At 37.8% G+C, this 25,578-nt stretch overlaps 1 protein-coding gene across 1 annotated transcript in view; it reads right to left on the bottom strand.

Annotated features, from left to right (window-relative positions):
• Positions 1-25,578, bottom strand: part of LOC148939517 (sodium channel protein para-like) — a 352,192-nt gene that overhangs the window by 100,876 nt on the left and 225,738 nt on the right. The window contains 2 exon segments of the mRNA XM_089106716.1: positions 3,204-3,410; positions 24,820-24,993. Coding sequence (XP_088962842.1) covers positions 3,204-3,410; positions 24,820-24,993 — 381 coding nt within the window.

Raw genomic sequence — 25,578 nt, 5'->3', positions numbered from 1 at the left:
CCGTTATATTAAACCAAAGAAACCATTAATTAAAGCTGCAGTTCTGTCCTCTATCCATACCAAAAATAACCTCTTCAGGAAATTCATGGCAGATCCTACACATGAAAATAAGGCCAAGTTTTGGCAGTACAGAATATTTCTGACAAAGTTACTGCGACAAGCGAAGCAGTCATACTATCTTCATGAATTTCAAAATGCTGAAGGGTCCCCCAAAAAAACTTGGTTGATTATTAATGAATGCCTTGGTAAAAAGAAAATGAAAAACCTTCCGGAAGAGATATAATCACCAAAAGACAAGAAAATTGTTAAATTAAAGCGAAATGTTGTTGGTGTTCTAAATGGGCACTTCGCAAATATTGGTCACTAACATTGCTTGAGGCACCAACTCGAAGTTTACCCGATTCAGCATATTCTACTTACATGCCCCCTCCATCGGATTGCTCTCTTTTCCTAACGCCGGTGTCAGCGGACGAACTACTGCAAGTTATATACCAACTGAAAAATGGGTCGTCGGAAGGTACGGATGGCTCGTCGACAAGCCTATTAAAACGGATAATGCCTGATGTTACAGAATTTTTTATTCCTGTTATCAACTTATGTTTTTCAAGAGGACGTTTCCCAGCTGCCACTTGTTTTTGTTAAGAGGACTTTAAAGTCTGCACGTGTTTTAGCCCTGCATAAGGGTGATGACGTGAAAGATCCAACAAACTACAGGCCAATCTCAATCTTATCTTCATTCGCAAAAGTAATTGAACGATGTCTTTACAACCGCATAGTGCAGTTTTTTGATAAGAGGGGATGTTTTAATGACCTTCAGTTTGGGTTTAGGAAGGGTCATAGCTCTGAACATGCGATTCTGACACTCACACAGTTTATACACGACACTTTGGATAAAAAAGAAATTCCGGCTAATATATTGATATAAAAAAAGCGTTCGATACTATTTGTCTTGCAATTTTGCTTCGTAAACTGGAAAATTATGGTATATGCGGACCTACAAACTCTCTGGTTGAATCATATTTGACTGGGCGCAGTCAGTTTGTGTATGGTGGAAATGCTACCTCTTCACTACTTGGTATCACTGGTCAAGTCGGCGTTCCTCAAGGGTCCATACTTGGACCTCTACTCTTTCTTATTTATGTTAACGACATCAACAGGGCGATGGAAGATCTCGGGCTAAATGTCCTATTCGCTTATGATACGGCCTGCACAGTGAGCGGTGCTGATGAAATGTCGCTTAAGAAGAATATGTTGGCATCTTTAGAGAGGATAGAAACTTGGTTTAGTGCAAATAAATTATCTGTTAATATGTCAAAATCCAAGTTTCTGATTTTCTCTCGTACTGACCAGTCTTTACCTGAACTTAGTAGACTACCCATTGATGAATATACTCATTTAGAGCGTGTATCTGCTATGAGATATTTAGGTGTGCTAGTTGATCAGAATATGAGATGGAAGGAACACATTGCTAAATTGCGGATGAAGTTGGGAAGGAATGTTGGAATATTGTGGCATTTCAAATTTATTCTACCTTTTCATGCAATGAGATCGGTATATATTGCCCTAGTCTATTCTTATCGGAGTTATTGTCCACTGATTTTTCTGAATACATTTATAACTCATATAAAACCACTTCAAAGGCAGAAAAATAAAGCACTGTGTATCCTGAAAATTTTCATCCCCTCCCCATTATCCCTACCATCAAAATCGCCAATTAAAAGTGTATATTCTTTCCTTAATATATTACCAGTGGAATTATTATTATCTTTTCATGGATTGATGTTTTGTGTTAAGTATTTTGCTAAAATTCTACCTAAAATTTTCTGTGCTATGGATCTATTTAACCAATGTGAGCACAATTATGGAACGAGGGGATCTTCTAAGTATGTTGAATCCCGAGCGTGCACTGAGAAATCGAGGTTCTCACTCAGGCACTGCATGACCAAACTTTGGACTGTGCATGGGTCGGGTCTTAATATTGGTCTTTCTGTTGGTACACTGCGGGGGCATTTAAAAACTCTTTTACTAACCCTTTGATCATTTTTTTTTTTTTTTTTTTTTAATTAAGTTATGGTCGTCCAGCTGACTCATTATCTACGTAGTATTTCCCTTCGGCTTCACTTCACTATTTTTGGTGTTTTGTTTTAGTTTGTTCTCCATTTGGCTGCTGGCTTTGGGTGATGCTTGCTTCAAGTTCAAGTTCAATTATTTTATTATTAACATATACATGTATATCATACATGTTCCTTTCTTTTTATCTATTTACAAAAGAGTGTGATTATGTACAAATGCAGTTATATATTATGTTTTTGTTGTTTTTATTTGTTATTGGTTGCCTGATAATACTAACAAAACTCTGAGCCAGACATGCCCATATTGTAGTTGTATTTAGTTTGTAAATAAAAGAACCTGAACCTGAAGAAAGGAAGAAAACGAGGACAATTAACAGCCAGTGAAAAAAAAAAAGAAAAACTATACAAATATTTCGGTCAAGATCTCCGCTTGACCGCTAAGGACGGTAATTTTTCATAATTTTTACATAATAACATAATTTTTTAATTTTTTCACTGGCTGTTAATTGTCTTTGTTTTCTTCCTTTCTTCGCGATTTTATGTTTTATAGTGTAAACCATGTTTTTTGGCGTCAGCAACTTCTATATTAGTTTATTTTCATTTACATTTCTACATGGGACGGGAAGCGGTGGCCGGATTGACCCAGCTATTTTCAAATTTTTATTTTGGGTGTGACATTCATCAATTTCATCTTCATCACCAAAATCATCCGATGGCTAAAGAGGACTTAAATTGAACGCTCTCATTAAACAATTTCGAAGCATCGTCGCTGTCACGTATAAGAGTATATGTGTATTTATAAAGCTATGTATAAGATGTATAAGGGTATATGTATAAAATCAGGTATATTTGAAATTTAAAGTATTTCTCAAAAACAGTTTGCTAAGCTGCTCTCGAAAAGAGGATCAGCAGGATAAGGCAAATCAACAAGATCAAATTGTAATTGTACATAAGTTGATCATCTTTAGATTATCCCTTTGAGAACTGCTTAGCAAATGATTTCAGCCATCAAAAACGAAAATAATAGCTTCGACCTTGAAGTACTAAAGTGAGTGTATGTCTAGACCTAGTTAAGTTAGTTAAAGGTATCATGCCCAATACGGCATAGCCAATTAAGAGTTTTAATGTTACCTTTCGGATCCGACCATTTGCTCTCGATTTATGTTCACTAAGCATCGAATCTCCTCCCTCAGAATGAAGTGAATTTTTATCTCCTTGACACTTTTCTTGTCCTTGGTCCCCAACAAATACCTCGTAGCTTTGACAGGAAAAAACAGATGGGGATTTAGCCAAACCTTCTGCTTCAGCAGCTGCAGCAGCTGCTTCTGCCTCGGCCTCCTGGTATAAATATATTGTTTGCTACAACATTTTTTAGACTGAATACACAAAAATTTTGACATTATACCAAAAACTGTACATATACTAACTGACATATACTAAAAACTTGAATATTGTAAAAATAAAGTATGATTGATTGTATCAGCTTAGGAGGCATTCTTTTTTTTTTTTTAATTTGAACTGAATAAAAAAAAGGCACACAATGACAGTAGCGTTCATTCACTAAAATGTAGGGGTAACATATTTTGCGGAATCAGTCAGCGGGGAAGGGACCAAGATCACGGAGGTTGCGATGTGGTCGACTCAGGCTGGGCTTAAAGAATCACGCCGCTCAATCCCGTTTCAAACCAAATACCCAGTGACACCAGGACTCGAACCAGAGGATTCCAACCTCTCCAACCTTGGGATTCCAACCTTGGGATTCCAAGTTTAGATTCCTAACCTCTCGACTAGGACGGTACTTTATTTAATACGTCCCGTATTGTTATTTGATTTTTATACTATGTGGTCGTTCTATGTATCAATTTGTTTTGTTGGAAATACAGGCACGATTTCTGAATGTGAAAGAGGATAAGGTGTTCCAGGTTTTTTTTGACAAATTTTCTTAGAAATATAAATTAGATATAAGACAGAAATATATATTAGAAGAATGAAGGGGGATAAATTTGAAATTACAAAAAATGTATTAAAATTAGAAACAGAAAAATAAAATATCCCAAAACCAATATATTTTTTCCAGTTTTTTTTCCATTTGTTTTTGTGCGTTATTCATAATCGATATTAAATGCAACGGAAGATGTTTGACCTAAATACAGTCAATATTATCCTCAAGATCTTCCCCCCTCAGTTGCACGTCTAATTCTAGTTAACAAAATAATAGGTAACAAAAATTTTTTTTTAACAAAATAATTTAAATCGAGTTGAAAAAATAGCATATCTGGAGATATTAGAGTTACATGCCGGGTGAGGCCACAGTACATAAGGGCTCTTAGCAAGAGTATAAAATATGTTTTCCAAAAATTTCCCTTTTGGAAAACATGTGTCTACTGCACGCCTGAAAATGGGTGGGAAACGGTCTTGTGTGACAATCCATTCCATACCCTGTATCTCATGTTAGAAAATTATGTTAACAAACGTCCGCCGATACAAATTGGTTTCACAAATTAAACACATAATGTCTTTTGAATTGCCAAATCCAGTTTAAATTTTGATCTTTTAGAAGATCATTGTGTACATTTATTGAATGCTGAGTAATCCAAATTATTTCTTCACTCAATCTTGCCCTCTAAGCCACTAAAGAACCGAAATGGTTTAGCCCTTACTCAACTTTATACGAGCAAGTTCTTGATACTACCACTCCTGCGAACAAAAGATTTTTTTTTAAAGAATTGTTGGAAAAAAATATTTGAAATGATTCGGTGGAAAGTCCTGCAGGATATTCACAAATTATAAGCCTGGTTGGCTTATAATTAGCCTGGTATTGGTATAAATAATCACAATTTGATTGACCATTACTACAATGGTTTTATTTAAAAGCTTGAGCCCTCTTAAGCCATTTGAAAGTTTACAGTTTCGACTTTTTAGTACTTTCTCAAATATTTTACATAGCTTTAAAAAGAGTACTCCATTGTGTCAATATGTACTTATGAATCCTAGGTAAGAGACACAAAATAAAATACACTCTAAGAAAATGTCGGTTCGGCGGCAACGAATGGTTTCTTATCTGGATCTCTTTAATCGGTTAAACATGTTCATACTTATATCCCTCTTTAGAGAGAAGAATGTGTGGTGCTTCCAAATTTTTTCTTTAGGATTGTACTTGTTGTGTCTCTACATGACCTTTTTTAAAGTATTTATAATATTTTTAGCCTATTATCCATGATATTCTGATCTATTTGCTAGAGATATTTGCTTACAAACATCAAAACTATTTGTGTGACATTCAATTAGTGAATATAGCCTATCAACGGGTCAATCAGCGATATCACACGCTCTTGCACTTAGTTTCTATGTATGGCTTTGTCACCCTCCATTAAGCTAGGCCCTGAGTGAAGACGAAATATGTCGCCGAATTGGAACCACAGACCGAAGTGGTGACAGGAGATCCATCTTGTATTTCTGACAGGAAGTAAAAGATTTAAAGCACAAATTCACAAGCTGAAAGCAGAATATTAAAAGCAGAACTAGTGAATTTGTCGCTTTCCATTTAGATAGGTTTGGACGGAAGACTGAAAATTTTGCCAAACCGAAGCTACAAAGTGACGGGACCACAAATATGTCGTCTTCACGAAAAGAAGCAAAAGATTTATAGCATGATTTGTGAATTCCTATTGAAGACGTTTTATATTTTTTTTTTTTTCATGGGCAGAAATAGAAAATGAAATAGAGACAGACTACGAAATGTAACAGAAATAGGACCTGGTCCGACTTTTCTTTATGACTATTTTCATGATGTCCTTAATCACGTCTATTCACCCATAATATCCTAGCTAATCATCCATGATATTCCAGCTTATTTGCGTCTCGTTTTCATTTTGCTTATGAATATCTTACCTACTCGTATCATTTTCTAATTCTGAGAGTAAGGAAGCAACATATCAAGCAAAGGCATGGCATATTTGAATTCTTATTAACGTTATTTATTTTCCGCTTAATAAACCTATTACCGAGTTTTTCGCCTTTTATTAACCTAAGTTCTGTCCCAATACGGACGATATTGGCAAGGAGACACTCGAAATGACGTGGCGTCGTGAAAGCCGGTTGGTATTTCTGATCGGAACTAAACGATTGAAAGCAGAAAGTGAAAATTCTTTTTGAAAACTGTATTTATAATTGCATCATGACCACATGCAGAATACGAAAAAGGCTGGATATAGAAAGAGAGTATTTTAATCCCCATTACTGCAATTCACTCTATTACTACAATTTAACCCCATTATTACAATTAACCAAATTACTGCAAGGCTACCTTCAGTAATGATGACCTCCAAGGAACTTGCAACCAAGTTATGGACACTGGATTTTGAGCACGGGATGGTTCTTCAGTGTTTTGTTTGTATCTCCTCCTTTCCAGTGAAGTATATTATTTGAAACCGGCTACTCCTCCATCGGAGTCCAAAATTTTTAGGCATGAATTATGTACTGAGTTGGAAGTATTTAGCCCAAAAATTGGTTGTGTATGACATCAACTCTTGTCGATGAAAGTGGGCGTTCAGACGCTGGATTTGGTCTCAGATTCTTTCCAAATTTCCTACTCAGAATGGTTGAAGTCGAAAATATTTTCAGAAATAGGAAATTCATATTCATAATTGTCACCTAAGTAGGTTTTTTTGTTCTGAAAATGTTGCTCGGTAGTTCCTATTTTCAGCTTTCAACCATTCTGAGCGGGAAAATTGGACAGAGTCTGAGACAAAATCCAGAGTCTGAACGCCCACAAAGCTGCATTCCTTTGTGCAGCAAACTTTGAAGTAGTCACAAATATTACTCTGAATATCCTGATTCAACTTCAGCGACTAACTACCGAAATAGTTTTTGAATTCTCTTTTGTCTTCAGAATTGGGTAAATCATTTTAACTCGAATTAAAAATTAGTTTTTCCCTTTTCATTTCGTTTTCATTTCATTTCAGTTCGTTTTCCTCAGTCTTGACTCATGGCCCATTTTAATAGAGAAAAGCCAAAATCACAGATCGGTTTAGTGCATAGCGGTCACTGGGACATTGGGTCCCATTTTCATAGAGAAAAACAAAAATCACAGATCAGTTTAGTGCATAGCGGTCATTGGGTCCTATTGGGTCCCATTTTCATAGAGAAAAAGCAAAATCACAGATCAGTTTAGTGCATAGCGGTCATTGGGACATTGGGTCCCATTTTCATAGAGAAAAACCAAAATCACAGATCGGTTTAGTGCATAGCGGTCATTGGGACAGGCGCTTTGAAGCCAAATCAATAACTCATCTTTGTTTTCTTTTTAGCGAAAAGGTACTTGATTGATTGCGTCACACAGAGAATCCAGTTAATTTGTACATTTACCCCCTTAATGTCTTATATGTCAATCAAAGTATAATCACCTACGGAACAAGTACTGACAAAACTCTCATAAAGTGACCCCGCGTACCTCAGCGCCTCTAGACGCAAAATGTTGCACTACTTAATCGCTCCAAGCCAAAGTACTTTGCTCCGGCCAATAATTATGCTAGAGCGTGATTCAGGCGACGAGTGACCGGGATGAATTGTGTAACTACGGTTTTTAGTTCTTGATTTAGTTGCCAGGTTCGCATGGGTATACAAAGGGTCACTTTTTTTGTGTGGAGAGGATAGGTTTTGTCAGTACTTGTTCCGTAGCTGATTATACTTTGATGTCAATAAGACTTATCAGATTTCTAAACCTGAAAAACGTGTCAATCCTGAATCGTCTAGAATTTCAAATGTAACCTAACGTAGGAATTAGATTTTCCAGCCATCGCTAAAACTACCCTGATTGGGATTATAAAATAAAATTTGTCTTTAGAACCTAAGCCCCGATAGAATGTTGCTTGGTCAGGTCACCAATCCTGCTAAGAAGTAACCAGGAATATAATGTCGATAGGCAGTGCGCGAGAATCATGTCAAGGGTAGTCACGGATCTTTTGAATATCATATCTTATTGTATTTTTAACTTATATTATCCTCGAAATTTAGAGCTTCTTTGATCTTCCCTATAGTCTCTAATATTTTCTATACAATTCAGTGTGTTATTATTAATTTTGACTCATAATAATAACAATAATATAGTAATAATAATAAGTCATATTATTAATAACTTTTCGAAATTTCTCTCTTCCTGCTCAAGAAGTCCCTGCCCCTTGATATCACACTTTTATTTTCTTACTTGTCTATTTAATCATATAATGAACAAAAACTTTCTTTTTCGTAGTTTTTTTCCCAGTATAGTTTGACCACGCCCTTAACTCTTAACTTAAAAAACCCGCAAAAAAGATTTCCGGAACAAAGCCATCAATTTTCAGTATAAATCCAACAGCTAGAATTCTCAATATAGGAAAAAAAACATGTGAATAAAATTTAGTTGAAATCAGAGGAATTTCTTAGAGGCTTTTTTAAGAAAATATAATCCGTCTAGTCAGCAGTGGATATGCATTTTTTAAAAAGCAACTCTTTTAGAACCTCCCGATTCAGATTTCCGAAAGCACCTCCCGAAAAGTATCTCCCTCTTAGCTTTTGAATAGCACCTCGTATTGTACTTTATTTAATTGGAAATTACCTAGCAAATACATGGAAAAATAAAACCTCCGAATAAAACTAAGTTGAAATGAGGGAAAATTCTTAGGGGATGTAGCCTGTCAAATATTTAAAAGGCACTTTTTAAGAAACTATAATGAGTCAAGTCAGTAGCACATATGTACTTTTTGAAAAGCACCTCTTTTAGCACCTCCCGCATAGATTTCCGAAAGCACCTCCCAAAAAGCACCTCCTGCATAATCTTTGAACAGCACCTCGCACTGTATTTTCTTTTCCTTAGAGATTTACCTAGCATATACATGGAAAATAAAACCTCTGAATAAAACTGAGTTGAAATCAGGGGAATCTCTTCTGTCAAATACGTAAAAGGTGCTTTTTAAGAAACTATAATGAGTCTAGTCAATAGTGCATGTGTGTTTTTTGAAAACCACCCACTTTAGCACCTCCCGCATAGTTTTTCGGAAGCACCTCCCAAGAAGCACTTCCCGCATAGCCTTTGATTAGCACCCCGTACTGTATTTTATTTTCTTCGGGGATTTACCTAGCATTTTCAAACGTCTCTTTTTTCTTTTGTTCAAACGCCGTTGTTGTTGTTTTGCCTTGGGCTGTTATTTTCCAATTTTCTTTCCTTAATTTATCTTCGAGAAAGCAGAAAATTTATTCTGATAGTATTTTAGATCATTCCCAGAATGCTTTAATTCGTCCTCTAAAGAGGAGCAAACTCTAGTGTGTTTCTATTTAGCCTGGGTCAATACGAGAGATAGTAAATAAAACATATTCCCTGAACGATATGGGATACACGGGCAACAAAGAGCTCCTTATACGGATGTTTACATCAAGAATAGCTCTTAGAAAAAGATCTTAATGGGACGGGATCTTAGTGACCAATACGAGAGGGAGAATATTTCAGTAGCATACTTAAAACGAATTAATGTCTAAAGAGGCCATCTAAAGAGGCTCAATAAAAATCTTCACCTTTGAAGAAGGTTAGGTACTGCAGTATTGAGAAGGAGCTCAACATGGACGAAATTTCAATTTTTCTTTGAGTAGGAGTCAAAAGTCATTCAACACTGGGCAGTATAAGAAAGCTAACCCCCCTTTAATACCACCCTTTTACACAGCCAATATAGAAGATAATATAATAAGACAATCTTAAAGACAATGAACTGCAGAAGACAACTACCTGAATATTTCAACTATACATCTAACATCCGTCCTCAGCACATGAGAAAGTAGAATAAAGATAAATTTAACTTGGGATAAAAAGGACCAAAAATAAAGCAAAGAGTCCTAACGTCATTACTTCATGCGAGTTTAAGTAGGATTGAACTTGGCTGAACTTGTATTTATATTCCACAAACCTTGAGCCGTAATGAGGGGGATATAGCAGCATCGCCTTGAAGTGGTTTTTCTTGTATTCGGTGGGACATCTAACTCCTGACTACGGATCACATATACAGGTTTTTAAATAACACGGTATATAAATCTATGACAGGCGGACCCATACACTCTGGGTAGAGCTCAGACCTCAAATGCCAATTCCTCCCCTTAATAGTACCCTGAAAGTGATGTACTCTCTGTTTGTCCTGACGAAATATTATACTGTTCATCCGATCGCCAAGAAAATAAAACAAGTTGTTGTGTTCACTCTTACAAATGTTTTTATGTTCACAATTTTTTCCCACCCCTCCCCAAGGTTCTCTTAACCTTGCGGATACTTTTCGAGCTGACTAAACTTAAATACACCTGAACAAAAATACTTGACAATTGCTTTCGCTCGCATTATGCACGTTTTCTGGATATTGATTTGATTAAGGATGTCTGTCTGTACGCAAAACCACCAAATAGGTAACTCAATAATCTTAACCTAATTCAAATACTTGCAAATTTAAATTACGATTTTTATTTTACATATGAGGAAAATTTTTATGGGGAATGGTCAAGGGGGACGAATTTCAGGGGGAATTTCCCAGCAGGATTTTCAGAAGGAATCCCGTGGAAAGGAGAAAATCCATGGGTAAAATTTTTCGTGGGGGGGAAGACTTACTTTGTGACTTAGGTCTCCTGCCAGGTGCTAATTAGCGTAGAGAGTGACGCCTACCTCCTCCATCCACTTTGGTCCATTTCAATGGATCACGCTTCACTCAGTTTGATATTTGTCATCGCTAGAAACTCGGATACGCTGTCGGATCGCTTCTTTGGTCGGCCGCGAGGTCGCTTCCAACCGGCTTTGACAGGGTCAAAGTCGAAGATCTTCTTTGCGGGTAAGTGCGGGGTATTCGAAGTGAATGGCCCCACAGTGGGGGAAGGGAATTTTGGAATATTCACCGAGAAATTTTTGGAAGGGGGAGGGAATACGCCAGACCCTGAAGACAACATAGTTCAATTAATGGCGAAGAAATAAAATAAGAGTGTTTCACCCAAAGAACCTTGTATTTATGTGAAATCAACCAAAACCTGGTGCAACACTTCACGTTGCCGAACCAGCATAATTTTTATTATGTTGCCTTTATGTTACTAATATTATGTTGCAACATAATTTTTTCCATTATAAGCTAGCTTATAATAAACAAATACAAAAATAAAACTATAGAGATGACAAAGGTACAAAGGAAGTGGGGTACTTGTTCTAAAAGGACTTTCTTGGAGGGATCTTTACAAAAGGACTGGTTTTGATTTTCTTCTTTTTTTTTAGTAGTATTTTTAATATTTCTTATTGAAAAACCAAGGTTTATAAAGGGTCATTTGGAATAAAGGATAATATATAAAAAAGTAAAACAAAGGCTCATTGGCACGAAAACCTATTAAGTCCTTAGTACACTAATTTAGCAGGATGAAGAAGTAATATTAATACCAAATAGGTTACAATACAGCGGAGGATCCATGGGGGAGAGGGATCCCCCTAACGCAGTCGAAAGTAGTGTAATTTACTTAATTAACGGAAGTTTGCGTTAAATAAACTTGCTCCTAATGCAAATTTATCGGATCAACCTATTTTACCCCCCGCCCCCGAATAAAATCTTGAATCCACCCCTGTTATAATATGTAAAATAATTATTCCATATTATTACAAAATATAAGCAAATATACTTAATTAACATTCCAGTCTCTGAAAATCCACTGGCCTTGAATTTTCGAAGTTCTAAAGCAGCGCCGACTTGATTGAAATATATTTGCAATAATTGTAAATACAAGCACAACAGGGCCAAAGTTTGCCCTCAGTTTCACATAAGCCTGGTATCTACCAAAATATATTTTCTTCAAAAGTTTTGTTAATTATTCATTTTTTCTGAATAATCAATAAAATGTTTAACGTTCTTTAAATTGTTTATATGCTAAAGAATCATTGCTCAAATCAACAGCCTATAGACCTTCAGCATCGGCTGCACAATGATTAGGCTTATGCATAATCCAGTCTCATGAGGAGTTGTGCAACCGATATTGCACAAAAATCACCTGTCCGTTATTAAAACGGGTTCTTTAAATATTTGAATAATTAAAATAAATCGTCAGTAAGGTGGAGGGTGGGTGACTGCTCCTTGTTAGAACTAACTCTTTATAGTAAATTCTATGTAAGTCCACAGCGAAGCAAGCTCAAGTACAGCGAATAAACGATTCAGAAGCTTACGATAGAAACTACATGAGATTCCGAGACCAATATTTGAGGAATGGGAGGGGAGTAATAAAAGGAAAATTATTTAACCATAAAGTAAAGGATTTACCCTTCAACTGTGTTTGATAGACAGCAAACACAGTTCAGAAATAGTATATGCGGATGAAACACAGATTCCTCAGCCCCTCAAAACACAGATTAGAACATTATGAGCCGGGTTTGGATTGCAACTGATCAGCTACTCTAGGCTCTACATAACCCCCTTTAGAGCATGGACGAAAACCCATTCTACCACATATTGGCCGTAGCGTTAGGTTAGACCCTTGGAGTAGTTTACGGTTACGGTCTACCACGTATTGTTTGGAACCTTTTTAAGTTAGACCCTTGGAACTGTTTATGGTTACGGTTTACCATATGTTGGCTGGAGCATTTTAAAGTTAGACCTTTGGAAAAGCCTACGGTTACGGTCTACCACATGTTGTCTGGAACAATTTTAAGTTAGACCTTTGGAACGGTTAACGGTTATGGTCTACCACATGCTGGATAGAGCGTTTTAAAATTAGACCTAGGAGCGGTTTACGGTTACGGTTTACAACGTGTTGGCTGGAACGTTTTAAAGTTAGACCTATGGAACAGGTTACGGTTACGATCTACCACGTGTTATCTGGAACTTTTTTAAGTTACACCCTTGGAACGGTTAACAATTATGGTCTAACACATCTGGATGGAGCGTTTTAAATTTAGACCTAGGAACGGTTTACGGTTACGGTTTACAACGTGTTAGGCTGGAACGGTTATGGTCTAACACATGCTGGATAGAGCGTTTTAAAGTTAGACCTAGGAACGGCTTACGGTTACGGTTTACAACGTGTTGGCTGGAACGCTTTAAAGTTAGACCTTAGGAACAGGTTACGGTTACCGTCTACCACGTGTTTTCTGGAACGTTTTCAACGTGTTGGCTGGAATGTTTTGAAGTTAGAACTTTGGAACAGGTTACAGGTACGGTCTACCACGTGTTGTCTGGAACGTTCTTAAGTTAGACCCTTGGAACGGTTAATGGTTATGGTCTAACACATGCTGGATGGAGCGTTTAAAAGTTAGACCTAGGAACGGTTTACGGTTACGGTTTACAACGTGTTGGATGGAACTTTTTAAAGTTAGAACTTTGGAACAGGTTACGGTTACGGTCTACCACGTGTTATCTGGAACGTTTTAAGCTAGACCCTTCGAACGGATAACGGTTATAGTCTAACACATGCTGAATGGAGCGTTTTAAAGTTAAACCTAGAAACGGTTTACGGTGACGGTTTACAAAGTGTTGGCTGGAACGTTTTAAAGTTAGACCTTTGAAACGGCTTACCATTACGGTTTACAACGTGCTGGCTGGAACGTTTTAAAGTTAGACCTTTGGAACAGGTTACGGTTACCGTCTACCACGTGTTGTCTGGAACGTTACAACGTGTTGGCTGGAATGTTTTAAAGTTAGACCTTTTGAACAGGTTACGGTTACGGTCTACCACGTGTTATCTGGAAAGTTTTTATGTTAGACCCTTGGAGCGGTTAACGGTTATGGTCTAACACATGCTGGATAGAGCGTTCAAAAGTTAGACCTAGGAACGGTTTACGGTTACTGTTTACAACGTGTTGGATGGAACTTTTTAAAATTAGAACTTTGTAACAGGTTACGGTCACGGTCTACCATGTGTTATCTGGAATGTTTTAAGTTAGACCCTTGGAAGGGATAACGGTTATGGTCTAACACATGCTGGATGGAGCGCTTTAAAGTTAGACCTAGGAACGGTTTACGGTGACGGTTTACAAAGTGTTGGCTGGAACGTTTTAAAGTTAGACCTTTGGAACAGGTTACGGTTACGGTCTACCACGTGTTATCTGGAACGTTTTAAGTTACACCCTTGAACCGGTTAATGGTTATGGTCTAACACATGCTGGATGGAGCGTTTTATAGTTAGACATGGGAACGGTTTACGGTTACGGCTTACAACGTCTTGGCTGGAAAGTTTTAAAGTTAGACCTTTGGAAAATCTTACAGTTAGGGTCTACCACGAGTTGTCAGGAACGTTTTTAAGTTAGACCCTTGGAACGGTTAATGGTTATGGTCTAACACATTCTGGATGGAGCATTTTAAAGTTAGACCTAGGAACGGTTTACGGTTACGGTCTACAACGTGTTGGCTGGCGCTTTTTAAAGTTAGACCTTTGGAACAGGTTACGGTTACGGTCTACCATGTGTTGTCTGGAACATTTTAAGTTAGACCCCTGGAACGGTTAACGGTTATTGTCTAACAAATGCTGGATGGAGCGTTTTTAAGTTAGAACTAGGAACGGTTTACGGTTACGGTTTACAACGTGTTGGCTGGAACGTTTTAAAGTTACCACCTTTGGAAAATCTTACGGTTACGGTCTACCACGAGCTGTCTGGAACGTTTTTAAGTTAGACCCTTAGAACGGTTAATGGTTATGGTCTAACACGTGCTGGATGGAGCATTTTAAAGTTAGACCTAGGAACGGTTTACGGTCACGGTCTACAACGTGTTGGCTGGCGTGTTTTAAAGTTAGACCTTTGGAGCAGGTTATCGTTACGGTCTACCACGTTTTGTCTGGAACGTTTTTAAGTTAGACCCTTGGAACGGATAATGGTTATGTTCTGACACATGCTAGATGAAGCGTTTTAATGTTAGACCTAGGAACGGTTTACGGTTACAGTTTATAACCTGTTGGCTGGAAGGTTTTAAAGTTAGACCTTTGGAATAGGTTAGGGTTACGGTCTACCATGTGTTGTCTGGAATGTTTTTAAGTTAGACCCTTGGAACGGTTAACGGTTATGGTCTAACACATGCTGGATGGAGCGTTTTAAAGTTAGACATAGGAAAGGCTTACGGTTACGGTTTACAACGTGTTGGCTGGAAAGTTTTAAAGTTGGACCTTTGGAACAGGTTACGGTTACCGTCTACCACGTATTGTCTGGAACGTTTTTAAGTTAGACCCTTGGAACGGTTAACGGTTATGGTCTAATACATGCTGGATGGAGCGTTATAAAGTTAGACCTAGGAACGGTTTACGGTTTACAATGTGTTGACTGGATTGTTTTAAAGTTAGACCTTTGGAATAGGTTAGGGTTACGGTCTACCATGTGTTGTCTGGAACGTTTTTAAGTTAGACCCTTGGAATGGTTAACGGTTATGGTCTAACACATGCTGGATGGAGCGTTTTAAAGTTAGACCTAGGAACGGTTTACGGTTTACAATGTGTTGACTGGATTGCTTTAAAGTTAGACCTTTGGAATAGGTTAGGGTTACGGTCTACCATGTGTTGTCTGGAACGTTTTTAAGTTAGACCCTTGGAACGGTTAACGGTTATGGTCTAACACATGCTGGATGGAGCGTTTTAAAGTTAGACATAGGAACGGTTTACGGTTACGGTTTACAACGTGTTGGTTGGAACGTCTTAAAATTAGACCTTTGGAAGAGGTTGTGATTACGGTCTACCACATGTTGTCTGGAATGTTTTTAAGTTAGACCCTTGGAAAGGTTAACGGTTATGATCTAACACATGCTGGATGGAGTTTTTTAAATTTCGACCTAGGAATGGCTTACGGTTACGGTTTACAACGTGTTGGCTGGAACGTTTTAAAGTTAGACATTTGGAACAGGTTACGGTTACGGTCTACCACGTGTTGTCTGGAACGTTTTTAAGTTAGACCCTTGGGACGGTTATCGGTTATGGTCTAACACATGCTGGATGGAGCGTTTTAAAGTTAGACCTAGGAAAGGCTTACGGTTACGGTTTACAACGTGTTGGCTGGAACGTTTTGAAGTTAGAACTTTGGAACAGGTTACGGTTACGGTCTACCGCGTGTTGTCTGGAACTTTTTTAAGTTAGACCCTTGGTACGGTTAACGGTTATGGTCTAACACATGCTGGATGGAGCGTTTAAAAGTTAGACCTAGGAACGGTTTACGGTTACGGTTTACAACGTGTTTGATGGAACTTTTTAAAGTTAGAACTTTGGAACAGGTTACGGTTACGGTCTACCCCGTGTTATCTGGAACGTTTTAAGTTAGACCCTTGGAACGGATAACGGTTATAGTCTAACACATGCTGGATGGAGCGTTTTAAAGTTAGACTTAGAAACGGTTTACGGAGACGGTTTAAAAAGTGTTGGCTGGAACGTTTTAAAGTTAGACCTTTGAAACGGCTTACGATTACGGTTTACAACGTGCTGGCTGGAATGTTTTAAAGTTAAACCTTTGGAACAGGTTACGGTTACCGTTTACCACGTAATGTCTGGAACGTTACAACGTGTTGGCTGGAACGTTTTAAAGTTAGACCTTTTGAACAGGTTACGGTTGCGGTCTACCACGTGTTGTCTGGAACGTTTTTAAGTTAGACCCTTGGAGCGGTTAACGATTATGGTCTAACACATGCTGGATAGAGCGTTTAAAAGTTAGACCTAGGAACGGTTTACGGTTACGGTTTACAACGTGTTGGATGGAACTTTTTAAAGTTAGAACTTTGGAACAGGTTACGGTCAAGGTCTACCACGTGTTATCTGGAACGTTTTAAGTTAGACCCTTGGAAGGGATAACGGTTATGGTCTAACACATGCTGGATGGAGCGTTTTTAAGTTAGAACAAGGAACGGTTTACGGTTACGGTTTACAACGTGTTGGCTGGAACGTTTTAAAGTTAGACCTTTGGAACAGGTTACAAAGTTACGGTCTACAAAGTGTTGGCTGGCGCTTTTTAAAGTTAGACCTTTGGAACAGGTTACTGTTACGGTCTACCACGTGTTGTCTGGAACGTTTTTAAGTTAGACCCTTGGAACGGTTAACGGTTATGGTCTAATACATGCTGGATGGAGCGTTTTAAAGTTAGACCTAGGAACGGTTTACGGTTTACAATGTGTTGACTGGATTGTTTTAAAGTTAGACCTTTGGAATAGGTTAGTGTTACGGTCTACCATGTGTTGTCTGGAACGTTTTTAAGTTAGACCCTTGGAATGGTTAACGGTTATGGTCTAATACATGCTGGATGGAGCGTTTTAAAGTTAGACCTAGGAACGGTTTACGGTTTACAATGTGTTGACTGGATTGCTTTAAAGTTAGACCTTTGGAATAGGTTAGGGTTACGGTCTACCATGTGTTGTCTGGAACGTTTTTAAGTTAGACCCTTGGAACGGTTAACGGTTATGGTCTAACACATGCTGGATGGAGCGTTTTAAAGTTAGACATAGGAACGGTTTACGGTTACGGTTTACAACGTGTTGGTTGGAACGTCTTAAAATTAGACCTTTGGAATAGGTTGTGATTACGGTCTACCACATGTTGTCTGGAATGTTTTTAAGTTAGACCCTTGGAAAGGTTAACGGTTATGATCTAACACATGCTGGATGGAGTTTTTTAAATTTCGACCTAGGAATGGCTTACGGTTACGGTTTACAACGTGTTGGCTGGAACGTTTTAAAGTTAGACATTTGGAACAGGTTACGGTTACGGTCTACCACGTGTTGTCTGGAACGTTTTTAAGTTAGACCCTTGGTACGGTTATCGGTTATTGTCTAACACATGCTGGATGGAGCGTTTTAAAGTTAGACCTAGGAAAGGCTTACGGTTACGGTTTACAACGTGTTGGCTGGAACGTTTTGAAGTTAGAACTTTGGAACAGGTTACGGTTACGGTCTACCGCGTGTTGTCTGGAACTTTTTAAAGTTAGACCCTTGGAACGGTTAACGGTTATGGTCTAACACATGCTGGATGGAGCGTTTAAAAGTTAGACATAGGAACGGTTTACGGTTACGGTTTACAACGTGTTAGATGGAACTTTTTAAAGTTAGAACTTTGGAACAGGTTACGGTTACGGTCTACCCCGTGTTATCTGGAACGTTTTAAGTTAGACCCTTGGAACGGATAACGGTTATAGTCTAACACATGCTGGATGGAGCGTTTTAAAGTTAGACTTAGAAACGGTTTACGGAGACGGTTTAAAAAGTTTTGGCTGGAACGTTTTAAAGTTAGACCTTTAAAACGGCTTACGATTACGGTTTACAACGTGCTGGCTGGAATGTTTTAAAGTTAAACCTTTGGAACAGGTTACGGTTACCGTTTACCACGTAATGTCTGGAACGTTACAACGTGTTGGCTGGAACGTTTTAAAGTTAGACCTTTTGAACAGGTTACGGTTGCGGTCTACCACGTGTTGTCTGGAACGTTTTTAAGTTAGACCCTTGGAGCGGTTAACGATTATGGTCTAACACATGCTGGATAGAGCGTTTAAAAGTTAGACCTAGGAACGGTTTACGGTTACGGTTTACAACGTGTTGGATGGAACTTTTTAAAGTTAGAACTTTGGAACAGGTTACGGTCAAGGTCTACCACGTGTTATCTGGAACGTTTTAAGTTAGACCCTTGGAAGGGATAACGGTTATGGTCTAACACATGCTGGATGGAGCGTTTTTAAGTTAGAACAAGGAACGGTTTACGGTTACGGTTTACAACGTGTTGGCTGGAACGTTTTAAAGTTAGACCTTTGGAACAGGTTACAAAGTTACGGTCTACAAAGTGTTGGCTGGCGCTTTTTAAAGTTAGACCTTTGGAACAGGTTACTGTTACGGTCTACCACGTGTTGTCTGGAACGTTTTAAGTTAGACCCCTGGAACGGTTAACGGTTATTGTCTAACAAATGCTGGATGGAGCGTTTTTAAGTTAGACCTAGGAACGGTTTACGGTTACGGTCTACAAAGTGTTGGCTGGTGCTTTTTAAAGTTAGACCTTTGGAACAGGTTACGGTTACGGTCTACCACGTGTTGTCTGGAACGTTTTAAGTTATACCCCTGGAACGGTTAACGGTTATTGTCTAACAAATGCTGGATGGAGCGTTTTTAAGTTAGAACAAGGAACGGTTTACGGTTACGGTTTACAACGTGTTGGCTGGAACGTTTTAAAGTTAGACCTTTGGAACAGGTTACGGTTACGGTCTACCACGTGTTATCTGGAACGTTTTAAGTTACACCCTTGAAACGATTAATGGTTATGGTCTAACACATGCTGGATGGAGCGTTTTATAGTTAGACATGGGAACGGTTTACGGTTACGGCTTACAACGTGTTTGCTGGAAAGTTTTAAAGTTAGACCTTTGGAAAATCTTACAGTTAGGGTCTACCACGAGTTGTCAGGAACGTTTTTAAGTTAGACCCTTGGAACGGATAATGATTATTGTCTAACACATTCTGGATGGAGCTTTTTAAAGTTAGACCTTGGAACGGTTTACGGTTACGGTCTACAAAGTGTTGGCTGGCGCTTTTTAAAGTTAGACCTTTGGAACATGTTACGGTTACGGTCTACCACGTGTTGTCTGGAACGTTTTAAGTTAGACCCCTGGAACGGTTAACGGTTATTGTCTAACAAATGCTGGATGGAGCGTTTTTAAGTTAGACCTAGGAACGGTTTACGGTTACGGTCTACAAAGTGTTGGCTGGCGCTTTTTAAAGTTAGACCTTAGGAACAGGTTACGGTTACGGTCTACCACGTGTTGTCTGGAACGTTTTAAGTTATACCCCTGGAACGGTTAACGGTTATTGTCTAACAAATGCTGGATGGAGCGTTTTTAAGTTAGAACAAGGAACGGTTTACGGTTACGGTTTACAACGTGTTGGCTGAAACGTTTTAAAGTTAGACCTTTGGAAAATCTTACGGTTACAGTCTACCACAAGTTGTCTGGAATGTTTTTAAGTTAGACCCTTGGAACGGTTAATGGTTATGGTCTAACACGTGCTGGATGGAGCATTTTAAAGTTAGACCTAGGAACGGTTTACGGTCACGGTCTACAGCGTGTTGGCTGGTGCGTTTTAAAGTTAGACCTTTGGAGCAGGTTATCGTTACGGTCTACCACGTTTTGTCTGGAACGTTTTTAAGTTAGACCCTTGGAACGGATAATGGTTATGTTCTGACACATGCTGGATGGAGCGTTTTAATGTTAGACCTAGGATCGATTTACGGTTACAGTTTAAAACCTGTTGGCTGGAACGTTTTAAAGTTAGACCTTTGGAATAGGTTAGGGTTACGGTCTACCATGTGTTGTCTGGAACGTTTTTAAGTTAGACCCTTGGAACGGTTAACGGTTATGGTCTAACACATGCTGGATGGAGCGTTTTAAAGTTAGACATAGGAACGGTTTACGGTTACGGTTTACAACGTGTTGGTTGGAACGTTTTAAAGTTAGACCTTTGGAACAGGTTGTGATTACGGTCTACCACGTGTTGTCTGGAATGTTTTTAAGTTAGACCCTTGGAACGGTTAACGGTTATGATCTAACACATGCTGGTTGTAGTTTTTTAAATTTCGACCTAGGAATGGTTTACGGTTACGGTTTACAACGTGTTGGCTGGAACTTTTTAAAGTTAAACATTTGGAACAGGTCACGGTTACGGTCTACCACGTGTTGTCTGGAACGTTTTTAAGTTAGACCCTTGGGACGGTTATCGGTTATGGTCTAACACATGCTGGATGGAGCGTTTTAAAGTTAGACCTAGGAAAGGCTTACGGTTACGGTTTACAACGTGTTGGCTGGAAAGTTTTAAGGTTAGACCTTTGGAACAGGTTACGGTTACCGTCTACCACGTATTGTCTGGAACGTTTTTAAGTTAGACCTTTGGAACGGTTAACGGTTATGGTCTAATACATGCTGGAAGGAGCGTTTTAAAGTTAGACCTATGAACGGTTTACGGTTTACAATGTGTGGGCTGGATTGTTTTAAAGTTAGAACTTTGGAACAGGTTACGGTTATGGTCTACTACGTGTTGTCTGGAGCGTTTTTAACTTAGACCCTTGGAACGGTTAACGGTTATGGTCTAACAGATGCTGGATGGAGCGTTTTAAAGTTAGACCTAGGAACGGTATACGGTTACGGTTTACAACGTGTTGTCTGGAACGTTTTAAAGTTAGACATTTGGAACAGGTTATAGTTACGGTCTACCAAGTGTTGTCTGGAACGTTTTTAAGTTAGACCGTCGGGACCGTTAACGGTTATGGTATAAAACGTGCTGGATGGAGCGTTTTAAAGTTAGACCTAGGAACGGCTTACGGTTACGGTTTACAACGTGTTGGCTGGAACGTTTTAAAGTTAGACCTTTGGAACAGGTTACGGTTATGGTCTACCACGTTTCATCTGGAACGTTTTAAGTTAGACCCTTGGAACTGTTAACGGTCATGGTCTAACACATGCTGGATGGAGCGTTTTAAAGTTAGACATAGGAACAGCTTACGGTTACGGTTTGCAACGTGTTCGCTGGAAAATTTTAAAATTAGACCTTTGGAACAAGTTACAGTTACGGTTTACAACGTGTTGTCTGGAACGTTTTTAAGTTAGACCCCTGGAACAGTTTACGGGTTTACGGTTACGGTCTATTACGGGTCGACTGGGACTTTTTGACTTTAGACCTTTGGAACGGTTTATGGTTGGCGTTGGCAATTTTAAAGAATAAATTGAAGGCTGAAAGCAGAAAAAACGTATAATAGCACGTTTAGGTTACAAGCATTATATAAATTTTCCCATTCTTAAACCCGTCCACTCCCACATTTCCCACCTTGCCTGGTATTACATGATGTTGTATATGCTTTGATTGTTTACTATTGTTTGTTGATTGTATATGAATAAATATATATTTATCTATATAAATAAAAATTGCGTAATGTACACACTATCTGTTTGTCCACCCTTCATATTAAAATGACCTTCCAATTTTTTCCAATTTTCCAATAAGTATAAGCTGCTTAAAATGTTCGACAAGTCCGTAATGCTACCAATATCTATAGAATAAGATGGTTGGTAAAAATAATCCACCTCGTTCTACTCCCCCTCCTTCACTCCTCTCTTCTGGTATTAAATGACTTTAAAAAGCGGAAAAAATAGGGACTGAGTATATTAATACCAGTTACAAAAATAAAAATTTTTTTAGCTTAGGACTAATTCTGGAAAATAAACGAAATTTTGCTGTTGTTAAGAAATTCTTGTCAGATTGGGTGCTCTCATTAAAGGTAATTAACCAAGCACAAAAGAAAAGATCCAAGCACCTTGAAAGTCATAGACAGTATTTAGATTGATTTAATATAATGTAGCGTTTGATGGTTAATTCTGAAACGTTTCACCTTTTACTGTTTCTTCCATGATTTACTAAAAATGCTCTGACCTTCAAAATTGCAAGCCTTTGGCTACGGCTTATTTACCATTTACATTTTTACCGACTTACCATAGCAAACTACAGCTTTCTCAGCTTGTTGAGTATGGTAAATGGTAGAAATTACTGTTGCGTAAGCTAGAATTGAAAAGAACTTAAAGGCTACCTTTTTTTTTTTTTTTTTGGAGTTGAGAGATCTATGCTTTTCTTTGCTTCTAGTCTAGTGAGTTGAATCTAGCTCGTTGAGCTAAAATTTGAACCCACCATATACATTCAATACCGATGGTAAGTCCTATTGTCACACACAATGGTAGCTCAAATTCCCCACGGCATAAGGTTGGAACAGACCCTCTACACTACTTTATGTGACTTTCGATAGCTTCCTAACATTAAATGATCAATAAAAACCATCAAACTAATTTTATAACGTGGCTCTTTCTAGGCACCAAGTCCCGCCACGTGGCGGCAGTGCATCGTGTCGAATTTTTTAATTTCAAAGGTGAATTTTTAAATTGTGACACTGAAATTTTAATTCAAATCCAAGGTATGTTTTTTAATTAAAGCGACATTTGTTTACAGTGATTGATATTCTGTGGCATTTTAGGCAATACTATGTCAATGGCTGAGTTTCTCTAAATATAAATTTTGTTAAAACTTGGCTAGTGTTTAAGAAACTATTAAAAACAAGTTCAATTGATTATTAAATATTCCTAATCTCTAAGAGCTTCAAAATACCAAAAAATAGACCCCTACCCTTTAAAAATCCTTAAACAATTTCCTTAACCACACTGGCTAAGAATGATCCGAAGAGACTGTGGATTTGAATGTCGTCATTTTCTTTGTTATTCTTTGTTTTCTAGTTCTGCTAGAAAAACACTTTACCCTTAGTATGACAGAATATATGTAAAGATCCCTTTAGATTTCATTTTAGATTTATTTCCCAGTCCTAGGCATAAACGAGGGATTTGCTTCAGGGGTGTCATCTAAACAGCAAAAATCATCAAAATAAAAAAATCATCTAGTTTTTGGCCTTGGTCCTTGATACACACTCCCACTGCATACTTGTCTTCCCTAGATTGTCACCTAGTTACATTGCCAAGAAGAAGACAAATTTAGCTTCCAATCAATATGCTTTGACGCAATACAAAGTTATAATTAAACCTTTATTAAGACTACCTTTATTCACATTAGGATCATGGAAAGGTTCCATCTGGTGAAATTATAGAGCTGTTTAGTGTAACGGAAAGTACTCCAGAGTTTAGGACAGTTCATATAGAGAAAAGTTTTTATTTTGGACACGGGGTATTTGACTTGACCTATTTTCTCTCGTATCTCTACTTTCTAGGGTTTTGATCTTCTCATTGAATGAAGTGAAATTTTAGTAGCTCACTTTCCAAACTAAAAATCTTTATATTAGACAAAACTGAGGAAAGTGTTGAAGAATATGCCTTACTAATAGAAATACTCACTTTTTCTGGCGATTCAAAGTTACCATTCAGTTGGCTCTGAATGAAAATTTATTTTTCCAAAGCAATGTTTTGTATAAAATATTTTTCAATAAACAATTCTAATAGAATCTTGCCTTTTTATTTTAGCTACTACGGGTCGTGGTTCGTTATTTACTAGGTTGCAGCTATAGAATAAATTTGTTTTCTTACGCACTTGAATGTGAAGACTATGTTTAAATACATCAAATAAACTATTAGTAAAGCACTCCTTTCAAAGATATTGAAAATGTATGGCCAAAACATTTTATCCCTTTGATATATTTATCATTATTATCAATCCTTATTTAGAATGGCTAGATTAATTAAAATTTGAGTGGTAAAATTGCCGAATGAGTAATCTCTATAGAAGAAAAAAAGGAAATTCAGAAAACGATACGAATACTGGCTTTGGCTATGAGGATTTAGAAAAATCTGTTCTTTAAAAAAAAAGGTTTGTTTTTGCGGTAAGATTTAATTTTAATTTAAACAATCTGCAAATTACTTGAAATAAAATTACCTATAGTTTAAATACAAATTATAAATATTGTCTTTTTTATTAACAGGCATGACTATGGTAGGGGTTGTGCACAACAGTCAAGAAACCCAAAACACATTCTTTAGTTTCTCTACTCTCCTGAAAAGTGTTCGTCGTGTCATTTAACGCATATTGAGTAGTCTTGGCTGACGCTACCACGCACTTTTTCTAAAATTAGTAATTATGGATTTTAATTGCAAACATTGTAAAATTTTTGGTGTCATGTTTAAAAGAACCAATTAGGGTTTTGAACGATCTACCAAGCGATATTTCTTCAGCCGGTGGCAAAACTGAAGAATATATAGTGTGTCTATCCCTTCAATCTAATCCCTAGCCTTAAAAAAACTTACCCTGATAGCTTCTTCCTCAGCTGCAAGGGCCTCTTCTTCTTCCTCGGCCTTCTTCTGAAGCTCATCGTAGGACATGGCAACAATGGCGAGGATTAAGTTCACCAGATAGAAGGAGCCCAAGAAAATGATGAAAATAAAGAATAACATATGCCAAGGACCAGCTGAACGAAGAATCTGCAAGGAAATGACATTTATACCTAACCTCTAAGCAAATATATATAAATATATATATATATATATATATATATATATATATATATATATATATATATATATATATATATATATATATATATATATATATATATATATATATATATATATATATATATATATATATATATATATATATATATATATATATATATATATATATATACTACTACTACTACTAACAACTCATCGCAGCACCAAGCCGCCTGAGGCCAACACAGCTACGCACGCTCCTCCTCCACCCCAATCTATTCAAAGCCTCCCTTTTTACACCCGCCCACAAAGTTCCCATATCCTTTTAATCTTTCTTTATGACGTCCTCCCACCCCAGACGGGGATGACCTGCTTTCCGTTTAGCCCTAGATAGTTGACCGAAAATAACAACCTTCGGCAATCTGTCATCCTTCATCCGCACAACCTGCCCTAACCACCTCAACCTTTCTTTCATTATAGCCCTAGAGAGCGGCATTGAATCACATTTTTCGTAAAGCCTATTGTTTGAAATACGGTCAGTCAGCCGGGTACCCAGAACAATCCTTAAGCAAT

Source organism: Artemia sp. Qi Xiang Cuo, chromosome 21 (genome assembly GCF_049724085.1).
Source record: "Artemia sp. Qi Xiang Cuo chromosome 21, ASM4972408v1, whole genome shotgun sequence".
Lineage (NCBI taxonomy): Eukaryota > Metazoa > Arthropoda > Branchiopoda > Anostraca > Artemiidae > Artemia > Artemia sp. Qi Xiang Cuo.
This window is presented reverse-complemented; position numbering and strand designations above follow the sequence as displayed.